Source organism: Erythrolamprus reginae, chromosome 1, assembly GCF_031021105.1.
Source record: "Erythrolamprus reginae isolate rEryReg1 chromosome 1, rEryReg1.hap1, whole genome shotgun sequence".
Lineage (NCBI taxonomy): Eukaryota > Metazoa > Chordata > Lepidosauria > Squamata > Dipsadidae > Erythrolamprus > Erythrolamprus reginae.
The window spans coordinates 318,569,590-318,581,687 of record NC_091950.1 but is presented as its reverse complement, the minus strand read 5'-3'; the positions used below and the strand labels follow the sequence as shown (position 1 = coordinate 318,581,687).

At 38.1% G+C, this 12,098-nt stretch overlaps 1 protein-coding gene across 1 annotated transcript in view; it reads right to left on the bottom strand.

Annotated features, from left to right (window-relative positions):
- Window positions 1-12,098, bottom strand: part of UTRN (utrophin) — a 463,318-nt gene that overhangs the window by 41,750 nt on the left and 409,470 nt on the right. The window contains 2 exon segments of the mRNA XM_070733661.1: window positions 5,556-5,722; window positions 7,737-7,894. Of these exon segments, the coding sequence (XP_070589762.1) occupies window positions 5,556-5,722; window positions 7,737-7,894 (325 nt within the window).

Below are 12,098 nucleotides of genomic sequence, written 5' to 3'. Positions count from 1 at the left end.
TTTGAGTAAAGATTGTGTGCACCATCATCATCATCCAAATCTACTATTTATTCCATTAAACACTATGATCATTTACCAATTCTATGAATACCATGTTCAATTTAGTCCTCAGATAATAGCAAATAAAATTGAATGTAACTACAAAACCAGAAAAAAAATACTTTACAAAAAATTAAGGATAAATTCTAATCAGTAAAGCACATTTTTAATTATTTACTGATTGGTGCTAGAAAGACTGCATTTCCATGCTGTAGTATGCCATGGCTTCCAAAACACAATTATAATTGGTCTGGAAATCAATATCTATCACAGGTTTCCAATAGTTGAACTATTTTCTCACACACGGCAGGGGTGAAGAAAAACCACTGCAAAAGAATGAACAATATTTTTATATCAATACTTTTCTGAAAGAAGAGATTGATTGTTCAGTATAATTAGAAGGATCACTATTTCAAGATGGTGATTGTCACCAGGACCAATCAAAGAAGTAACCCAAAGAAAATTAAGAATTATTTTTTAAATTATAATTTATATCATGGTCTTCTTTGTTGTGTATTGTGTACTTACAGTTGTGTTCAAAGAGAGGTTTTACATTATTTATTCAATTGTTTTGAAGGCAATTCAAAAGAAGGAAGGAAAAAAAGGAAGAAGTAACTCTTAATCATTCTGCCCAAGTGTTTAAAATATTTCAATTTTAGGACAGACCAGGCCACTTTGATCTATGACAAAATAAGTTAAGTTGAAAATGTTCATCTCATGGATGTCAACGCTGTTTCCTAGGGAAACAGGAGAGTGGAAGGATGGATAGAAGGCATTTTTGATTAGCACCTAACAAAAATATTGTGTTTTACTTAAATTTCCAGCAATGGCTTTAGTGGACGATTTAACTAGAAAATAGGCAATTTCTGTTAGGCTGTCATAAACATTTAATAACAAAATCAACAGAAATATATGATAAGGCTATTGAGCTCCCTTTTGTAAATGCCAGCTGACAAATTATTTTACATCTAAATGAATAAAACTGAGTTTCAATAAAGGAGAAAATGAATACATTTTTAAATATATTCTGTGAAGAGAAGATAGGTAAATAGCAACCAGCATTTGCTGTTTTAGAACAGCATAACCTGAATTTTCAGTGTTTTAGAATCAGGAAAATGCTGCCATGAGCCATGGTAGCAGAGTGGTAAGAATGCAGTACTGCAGGCAAATTCAGTTCACTGGCAAGAGTTCAATACTGACTGGCTCAAAGTTGACTCAGCCTTCCATCCTTCCAAGGTAGATAAAACGAGGACCCAGATTTTGGGGCAATAGGCTGATTGCAAATTGCTTTGAGAAGGCTGTAAAACATTGTGACATAGTATACAAGTCTAAGTCATATTGCTATTGCTAAATGGGATTTGAAATAGTCAGTGGCTAATGGTTTAGCCTAGTGTCATAGAGAAGATAGTGACCTAGTTTTCTTTTTACTAGTGACCCATTTAGAAATGTGGGAACTCCAGAATTCATGATTATTTTTAGCAGATAGCAAGATTATATACTTTTGTGCAACAAACGTTTAGATACTCCAAACTATATCTGAATGATTGCTGAACACTCTGCTCCAAAGAATGTTCGGAGACTACAAATAGTCCAGAATGCAGCTGGGCAAGCCGTTATGGGTGTGTACATCCGTATACCCATATAACACCTACGCTCCACAATCTGCACTAGTTACCGATTAGTCTCCAGTCACAATTCAAGGTGTTGGCTATAAAGCCCTAATGGCTTATGGTCAGACTATCTACGGTACTGTCTCCTGCCATATACCTCCCAGAGACCAATAAGATTATTATTACTTATTATTATTTATTAGATTTGTATGCCGCCCCTCTCCATAGACTCGGGGCGGCTCACAACAGTGATAAAAACAATACATGGTAACAAAACTAATATTTAAAATCTACAATAACAGTTTTACATTAAAAAGTCTAAAAAGGAAAAAAAAACAATAGATAAAATACATACACACAGTCATATCATGCACAAAACTACATAGGCAAGGGGGGGATGTCTCAGTTCCCCCAAGCCTAATGACAGAGGTGGGTTTTTAGGAGCTTTCGAAAGGCAAGGAGGGTGGGGGCAGTCCTAATCTCTGGGGGGAGTTGATTCCAGAGGGTCGGAGCCGCCACAGAGAAGGCCCTTCCCCTGGGTCCCGCCAGATGACATTGTTTAGTCAACGGAACCTGGAGAAGCCCAACTCTGTGGGACCTAACCGGCTGCTGGGATTCGTGCGGCAGAAGGTGGTCTCGCAGATATCCTGGTCCGGTGCCATGAAGGGCTTTATCGGTCATAACCAACACTTTGAATTGTGACCGGAAACTGATCGGCAACCAATGCACACAGGGTTGGTCTTCTCCAGGTTCCATCAACTAAGCAATGCAGGTTAGCGGGGGCATGGGGGAGGGCCTTTTCTGTGGCTGTCCTGGCTCTATGAAATTCAATCCCCCCCCCCCCCCAATGTCCATACTGCTCCCACCCTACTGGTCTTCTGAAAGGCTATGAAGACCTGGCTTTGCCAGCAGGTCTGGAGGCCATGAAACTGACATCTTCCATGGCCAAATTATACTGAATGGTATACATGTGTGTTGCTTGGATTGTTTGAGTTGTGGGTTTTTAACTGGGGTTTATAGTTGACTTCTTTTTTATTGTCTTTGTATCTTTTATATTATTGTAAGCCACTTCTATGCCGGCATAGAAGTCAAATCTATGCTGCTGGGCGGCATAGAAGTTGAAATGAATGAATGAATGAATGAATGAATGAATGAATGAATGAATGAATGAATGAATGAATATTGATGTGCTTTAGTCTTAATGCTGATGCTTGAAGCCTTGACTATGACTTTTGAATATGCTGTATATAGCTAATCTAGGCGGTTAGACTGATTCATGCTGAGCCAGCTACTGCTATTCCAGTGTGACATGAAATATGATATAAATAATGCAATTCATTTAAATAATGTAATTTATTTTTATGATCAGATGCAATAGCTACACTGACTTCTTTTCCTGCCTTCACTTTGTAATCATTCATATTCTTTGCTTTATATCCATTTTTCTCATTTGTGCTAAGTAAATACATCTAACACACTGCCCTTAAAGCAACGTAGAAGCTGCAAAAAATCAAACAGTGATGAGACTACCAAAGATGGACAGAGAGGATTTAGCCTGGCAATCTTTTCTGTTAGTGATAAAAGGTGTATTTCTGAAGTTGTTATTAGCATAGAGACTAGACAATCTGTGACCTGTTGGGTCATAGTTTCAGAGATATTTCATTACCTAAATAAACAGAATAACCACAGGTGGGCAAAAAAAAGCAGCAAGAGCAAGCTTGATTTCCAATATACTGTCAGCTACTCTATTGAGTTTCCTTGTGGGAAGATGGCAAGAAACAGCAGAAATTTTCCTTCCTTCCTTCCTTCCTTCCTTCTTTCCTTCCTTCCTTCCTTCTTTTCTTCCTTCCTTCCTTCCCTCACTCATTCACTCACTCAAATACATGGATGTGTCTGTGGAATGACTAGGAGTCAAGTTCTGTTCAAAGGAGAATATCTTCCATAGTAAGATAGGTTCAAGGATCATGGACAGAATAAGTCTGTATGATGGAAATGAAACTATGGCATGCATTGAATAAATATAGATGGAAGTTGAGAAGGTAGGAACTTACAATATAGAAATAATGAACACAAAAAAATGCCAAACACAAAAATGCCAAACATTTGTGAAAAAAGGAAGGAAGGATGGAGGAGGAAGGAAGGAAGGAAGGAAAGAGGAGGAAGGAAGGAAGGATGGAGGAGAAAGGAAGGAAGGAAGGAAGGAAGGAAGGAAGAGGAAGGAAGGAAGGAGGAGGAAGGAAGGAAGGAAGGAGGAGGAAGGAAGGAAGGAAGGAAGAGGAAGGAAGGAAGGAGGAGGAAGGAAGGAAGGAAGGAAGAGGAAGGAAGGAAGAGGAAGGAAGGAAGGAGGAGGAAGGAAGGAAGGAGGAGGAAGGAAGGAAGGAAGGAAGGAAGGAAGGAAGGAAGGAAGGAAGGAAGGAAGGAAGGAAAGAAATGCTAGTTTAATTATATGATAGCTAACTCCAGTCTCTAAGAAAGTTCTCCATCTGATATAATTAAACCTATGCCTATGGAAGCAGGCAGAGTATTCATACTGGAAGACCATTCTGAATTCTCACTATCTGCTGCCTCCCTTTGCTTTCCTTCATGGAGAAGAAGCCTTCATAACAGTGGACAGCTCTGCAAACCTGCTACTTTTTATTTCTTTATTTATTGGATTTCTATGCCGCCCTCTCCCAAGACTCGTTAAAACGTTTTTGTTATAAATTTTCATACAATTTGGGAACCCTGGTAATAACGCTTGTAATGAATCCAGATTCAATTACTGTAAGTATTTCAGAGAAAATCTGAGCACAAAAAATCCTACAGAACAAAATTATCACAAAGTCTGTGTTATTGAGCTGCAATTTCCCCAACATAATGCAAATACAGCATCGTTGCGATAATAAGCTCACATAAGGGTACAGTGCTACTTGTAAAGCAATTTATGGGACTGGCAAGGACTATCATGAATTATGGCCCTATATACATTCTAATCCATTAGAATCCAGTAGACGTTATCTACATAATCTTCTCAAATATTTAATAATAATAATTTAATAATTTACTGTACTGTGAAGGAGTCTTCGGAGAGGGGCGGCATACAAATCGAATAAATTATTATTATTAATTATTCTATAGTAAATTACTTTATAGCTTTGTTTCAAAAACCTGGTTAGTTGTTTTAAAGACCAGAACCCAGAACCAAGTGATAATCCATTGATGAATGTGAATTTTTGAACTAATACCACCCAATGGGTTTTCCATTTACTGAATTAAGCATACACATTGATTAGTGTTCATTTTCACAAACAAAAAAAAGGAGTTCAGAAGGTGAGTATCAAGATAATGAAGGGTCTAAACACACACACCCTCAAAAAAATGGTTAAAAGAAGTATCCAACTTGACGAACTCTCCTTTACTAGATATCTTCAGACAGAAGCTAAGATGATCACCACTACAGAGAATTGTAGTGCAGACTGTACTGACTAGAAGTCCTTAAGTCTCCCGCCACGCCAGAGGTAGGTTCTTACCGGTGCACTCCAGTGCAGTAGCCCAGTAGTAGCCCACCGATTGTGCAATTTGCACACGACAACTCCACTGCAGTCTTTGTCAGTCTGTGCGACGATGCCAAATTTTTTTGCTAATTTTTTTTTTGGGGGGGGGACTTGTTTCTGCGCATGCACAGAAGCAAAATCACATGAGGGGACACTCTAGCATGCATGCACATGCGTGAAACATTGTGACGCATACGCAGCACACCAGTATGGTGGTAGGAGGAACCTGCTCCTGCTCCCACCTCTACTTTTTGTGAGTATCTAACTTATAACATATTAAGTAATGAGTTACTAGCAAGCATGTACAACGAAGCAAGAATATAAATCGATTACATTACTGATGCAATTCATAAAAGGCATTTTATTTGCTCACCTAAAGCCAACAATTGGACATTCCTTACAGATGTTGCATTTGGCCTGATGTTTTGCTGTTTCTGAAGCTGCTACTCTGTGTAGAACTGGCAACCATACCATAGATTGTGGCTCCAGACGCATCCAGTCTATGAACTGCTTTACGTCAATTTCTGGCTTATTATTATGCTGATCAATGAGGAAGAGATTAAAAACAATTTAACATTCAGATTAAAGCTTCCTGTCCAGTCTATTTTCTAAAACAAAAAATGTACTCCAAGTTTGACCTTCAAGGAAACATTACTTATCCCACCAATATTCAGTCAAAGAAGAAAAGACAATTACTTCCACTGTAATTGAAACGCCCTTTGTACGGGTAGTTGACTTACAATCATTATTTTTAGTGACCATTTGAAGTTATAGCACTACTAAAAAAGTTACTCATGACCAATCTTCGTATTTATAACCACTGCAGCATCCCCATGGTCATGTTTAGGCACTTGCAACTGGCTTGTACTTATGACTGAAGCGTCCTTGGAGTCATTTGATCACCACTGGCAACCTTCCCAGTCAGTTTCTGACAAGCAAAGCCAATAATGCCAGATTTGCTTAACAATTTAAGTGTGATTCACTTAACAACCATGGCAAAAAAAAGGTCATAAAAACAGGTGTGAATCACTTTACAACATCCTTACTTAGCTATGTAAATTCTGGTCCCAACTATGTTTGTAAGTCGAGATCTATCGGTATAAGTCTTTAGCATCAGTCAATGCTACAAACTTATGAGGCTAAAGCCCATGCCAGGCTCTTCAAATGTTAAGGGAAAGGATGGCAGTGATGGTGAAACTTATTTTGCTCAGGTGCAAAAGGGCATGTGGATGGATGCCCATACCCATAATGGAATGTCCTTCCCCCGCACATGGACACACACACACCTGCACTCCCACCTGCACATGCGCATAGACCTCACTGAAGCCTTCAGACTTCTAGTAGGCCCATTGGGCCGTTTTTCACCACCCCAGGCTTCAGGAAAGCCTCCATCTAATACCTGTGTGCAGCTGATTTTCAGCCTTCCAGAGGGTGGGGGAGGACGTCTTCACCTTCCCCAAGCTTTAGGAAAGCCTCCTGAAGCCTGTGTATGGCGAAAAACAGGCCCAATGGACCTACAGAAACAAACTTCCAGTAGGCCTGTTTGGCCGTTTTTCGTTCTTCCCAGGCTTCAGGAGGCTTTCCTGAAGCTTGGGCAGGGCAAAAACGGCCTCCCCAGGCTTCAGAGCTGACATAGGGCAACGTCTTGTGTGCCCTCAGATATGGCTCTGTGTGTCACCTGTGGAATATGTGCCATAGGTTTGCCATCACAGGTCTAGAGTTTCCTGCCTGAGCAAGCAGTTGGACTAGAAGACTTCCACGTTCCCTTCCAACTCTGTTACAGTGTTCCCTCACTTTTCGCGGGGGTTGCATTCCAAGACCCCCCGCGAAAGTCGAATTTCCGTGAAGTAGAGATGCAGAAGTAAATACACTATTTTTGGCTATGGACAGTATCACAAGCCTTCCCTTAACACTTTAAACCCCTAAATTGCGATTTCCCATTCCCTTAGCAACCATTTAGATTATTACTCACCATGTTTATTTATTAAAGTTTATTAAAAAAATATTTATTAAAGGTGGACGAATGTTTGGCGATGGCATATGATGTCATCGGGCAGGAAAAACCATGGTATAGAGGGGAAAAAAGCGAAGTATATTTTATAATTAATATTTTTGAAAAAACGTGATATAGATTTTTCACGAAGTTCGAACCAGCGAAAATCGAGGGAACACTGTAATTTTTTATTCTGGTATGTTTCTCTTCCCCCAGAAGCAAGTTTCAAATCCCCTGGAGGTCTGTAAGAGACTTCCTCTGAACCCAATTAACATCTGAATGTAACTATACTGCTCAAAAAAATAAAGGGATCACTCAAATAACACATCCTAGATCTGAATGAATGAAATATTCTCACTGAATATTTCATTTGCACAACTATTCCATTTGCACAACAGCATGTGAAATTGACTGTCAATCAGTGTTGCTTCCTAAGTGACAGTTTGATTTCACAGAAGCTTGATTTGCTTGGACTTAAATTCTGTTTTTTAAGTGTTTCCTTTATTTTTCTTTGAGCAGTGTATATTTAAGGCATCCAGAAATGGAAACAGACACAATTACCTGCTGGAAACAGCTGCGGACACTGGGCTCAATGTTACTGCCTCCAAAAGCGGCTACTTCCCCAAGTTGTCGTGGGATTTGGATAGCATCGTGCAATAACAAGCCAAGCTGCCTCTGGTCACACATTTCGGTAGGTCCGGCCACTTCTCTAAAGAGATCTTCAAGGTAAAAAGGGAGAGGGAGGAGGAAAATGGACACTTGCTTAAGAAAGATTGATAATTTTTCATTTCTTCCAATTTTACTTGTGAATTATCTGTGAATTACTCTAAGCCATCATTTCCTTATTGCGCAATGTAGAAATGCAAAATGGAGCTTTTCTTACAATTCCTGTAAAAATTGCCTTTCAGGCACCACTTTAATATCTGCCATTTTCTACAATTTCTTATTTGTTAATAAAGGAAGATCACAGATGAACAGAACAAGGAAGAGGTTTTTTAGGGCTATTTTGGCTTCATTTCCCTTTAACTAATATATCTCTGCATTCCATTATGACATGTTTGCTATTAAAGTAGGTGCTATCATATATTTTTGCTGTTTCTTATAAATAATACATGAAAAAGGAAATGAGGAATAGAGATCAATTATCCACCAAAACTGGGAGAGGGGACATAAGTCTCAGAGCAATCATCATCAATATTGTTTCTTATCAGAGACAAGTTTTTATTGTCTTGAAAATGTAAATAATTGTATTAAAAAATCTGTTTTTGTATTTCTATTCTAATTTAAACTGTTAACACAGACCTGTACAACTCAAGACCCATGAGCTACATTTGGCCATGGTCATCTAGTAATGCAGCCCCACAAGATTGTAAACTTTTAATATTATTATGTGACATATATATATATATATATATATATATATATATATATATATATATATATATATATATATATATGTTTTCGTAAATTTTCACGGGTATATGTATGTAGATTGTTCTGAGTTCGGGTTTTGCCCTGTGTAATGTTTTGCATGTCTATGCGACGTTTCGGTGAAATCACATTCACCATCATCAGGCTGGAGTTCCAATCTTTGTGTTTTTGCAAAAACACAAAGATTGGAACTCCAGCCTGATGATGGTGAATGTGATTTCACCGAAACGTCGCATAGACATGCAAAACATTACACAGGGCAAAACCCGAACTCAGAACAATCTACATATATATATATATATATATATATATATATATCTTAGCTGTATTATATAAAGGTAGTCCTCAACTTATGACCATAATTGAACCCAAAATTTCTATTGTTAAGTGAGAGATTTTTTAAGTGAGTTTAGCCCTGTTTCATGACGTTTCTTGCCATAGTTATTAAGAGAATCCCTGCAACTGATAAGTGAGAAACACAGTTTTTAAGTGAATCTGGCTCCTCCATTGATTTTGCTTGTCAGATCACATTGCCGGGATGCTGCAACAGCCATAAGTATGAACCAGTTGGCCAATCACATGCTCGCATGATCATGGGGATACTGCAAAGCAGTGGTGGGCTCCTACCAGTGCAGTAGGCATCTTTGTACCGGTAGCAGCTGCCAGATTGCACAATTTGCATGCAAGCACTCTGATGCCGGTTCGTCGGGCGGCATCTTTCTTCTTTAATTTTTCAGCTTTTTTTGCTTTCTGTGCAAAAGCAAAATCTCCACGTGCACAAGATTTTGACAATTTTTTGCTTCTGTTCATGCACAGAAGCAAAATTGCACAAGGGATGTGCATGCATGGGTGTACCCAAATGAACAGAATGTGCGCGCACCACACAGGTTTGCAGGCAAGTGCAACCCGCTGCTACTGCAAAGATAATAACTGTGAAAAATGGCCATAACTCACTTTTTTCAGTGTGTTGTAACTTCAAACAGTTGTAACTTCGAATAGTCACTAAATGAGCTGCTGTAAGTCGAGGACTATATGTATTTTTAATATGAGGCTCAAGATAATTCATCTTCACTCAATGCAGCAAAAAACTGGACATCCAGTTCTTCAGCATATTTAAGAGTTTTTGAAGCACAGCACCAAGCTACATTATACCATTCACCCTGAAAACCTAAGTCTCTTTCTGGGGTCTTTTAAAATCACTTTCCAAATTGAAAATATGTTTTCCATTTCATTAAAACATTCCCATATTCTGTTATTGGGGCTTCCTAAATTCGCCCACATTTCTACAACACTCCGTGGCCTGCACTGGCTGCCGATCGGTTTCAAGTCATAATTCAAAGTGTTGGTAATGACCTTCATGGCATTGGACCAGAATACTTCCGGAACCACCTTCTACCGCACGAATCCCACCGGCCGATAAGGTCCCATAGAGTTGGCCTTCTCCAGGTCCCGTCGACCAAACAATGTCGTTTGGCAGGCCCCAGGGGAAGAGCCTTCTCTGTGGCGGCCCCGGCCCTCTGGAATCATCTCCCCCCGGAGATTAGAACGGCCCCCACCCTCCTTGTCGTTCGCAAGTTACTCAAGACCCACCTATATCGCCAGGCATGGGGGAATTAAGACACCTCCTCCAGGCTTTCTTATATTTTATGTTTGGTATGTATGTGTTGTATGGTTTTTAAATTGTTGGGGTTTTTTAATGTAATTTTATTATTACATTTGTTCCATTGTTATACTGTTTTTATTGTTGTTGTGAGCCGCCCCGAGTCTTCGGAGAGGGGCAGCATACAAATCTAATAAATTGAATTGAATTGAATTGAATATTGGTTAAAATAAATAATAATCATATCACAAAATTACAAAGTTATGGTAACATTCAAACATTAAAATATCTAGCATGTCTCTCTCTACCAAGACTTGTATGCTGTTGGTTTAGCAGATCTATTTAAATACTACATGGAAGAGAGAGGAATCTGACAGCTTTTTCCATTACAGTTATCTGAAATGACTTCAGCACATTCTTCCTAGTCTAATATTTACGCAATCATTTATACTGCATGCTTAAGATATATTTATGAGCAGATAAACATGAATCACACTAACTCTGCTTCCAAATCATAAAGTATTCACATGTCAATCATCTTTTATTAATACTGACGTAGAGTTAATTCTGTAAAATCACGTTCCCAATATGTGACATGCAACTTTTCATATGTTTGTCAAAGAATTTATGAACGGAACATTCCTTATTTTATAAAATTTTTGGTTCCAAGTTCCACTCATAAATGACACAATTACATATCATATTTGGAGCTCATTAAAGAGTATAGATTCATTTATAATGTATTCCAAGAATCTGTTGTTTCACTAGCCTGTACCCAACTGTTCTTTTTTCGTTCATTTGTATTTTGATTCAATCATATTTTTTTCCAATTAAATTGAGCAGGTGGTACTTCTTCTGTCACAGTAAACATTTATTTAAACTTGGGGATTCCAAAATGAAGTCTGAAGATTCCAGAGGTTCTGGGGATTATTCCTTTTTGCCCACTAAGTTCCCCGCTTATATGATTTTTTTTTTTTTAAAAGAATTTTAATTTTTAAAAAAACAGAAGAAAAATGCATGCTTCCAACGAAACTGAGACTGATAAAAATGGATGGTTCTAGCTGAGCACCAAATATATTTTGTTTGTTTGGAAGCATGTTCATTTGCCCATAATAAAGATAAGCAGGCTCATTTTAATGGCATACAGAGCAAAATATGGAGAAGATGGTTCGTACATCAGATAACGTGGTGCTTTATCTGGTTATAAGCTATTTTGCAAGTGCACCCACCTATTACACAAATTCCAGTGTGTGGACCAAAAGATCCCTGGTCTAAGCAGTTACCTTCCCAAGAGTGGAAGATATACTAAGAATATAGCAATAGCACTTAGACTTATGTACCACTTCATAGTGTTTTATAGCTCTTTTTAAATAGTTTACAAAGTCAGCGTATTTCCCCCAACAATTTGGGACCTCATTTTACTGCCTTCAGAAGGATGGAAGGCTGAGTCAACCTTGAGCCAGTGAAACTCAAACCAGTATTTTTTTAAAAATCATTTTTGATTAAACAAATATGGCACAAAGCATCATTTGCTAGCAAAGAAACAAAAACGATGTATGTCCTTTTATTTTATTCTGCAGATCTGAATTACACAGAATGCCTAGTGCATGCCCGCTGTTAGCATCTATTATTTACTAATTTTATTACAATAGAACTTTAGCTTGATACAATGTAAAAGGCCAATTTTATTATGAACAGTAAACATTAAATCTATTCTGTAAAACAGAACATATAATCCATTGCAATGAGATGGGTCATTACTAATTCAATCGTTTTATTTGCTTTACTTTATAGGACTAGTTGATTAGATAAAGAGGAATGGCAGTTTATAAATATTCTAATAAATAGAAATCCCCTTATGTTTTCTGGTAACTTAATTTCCTTTGAGTTTA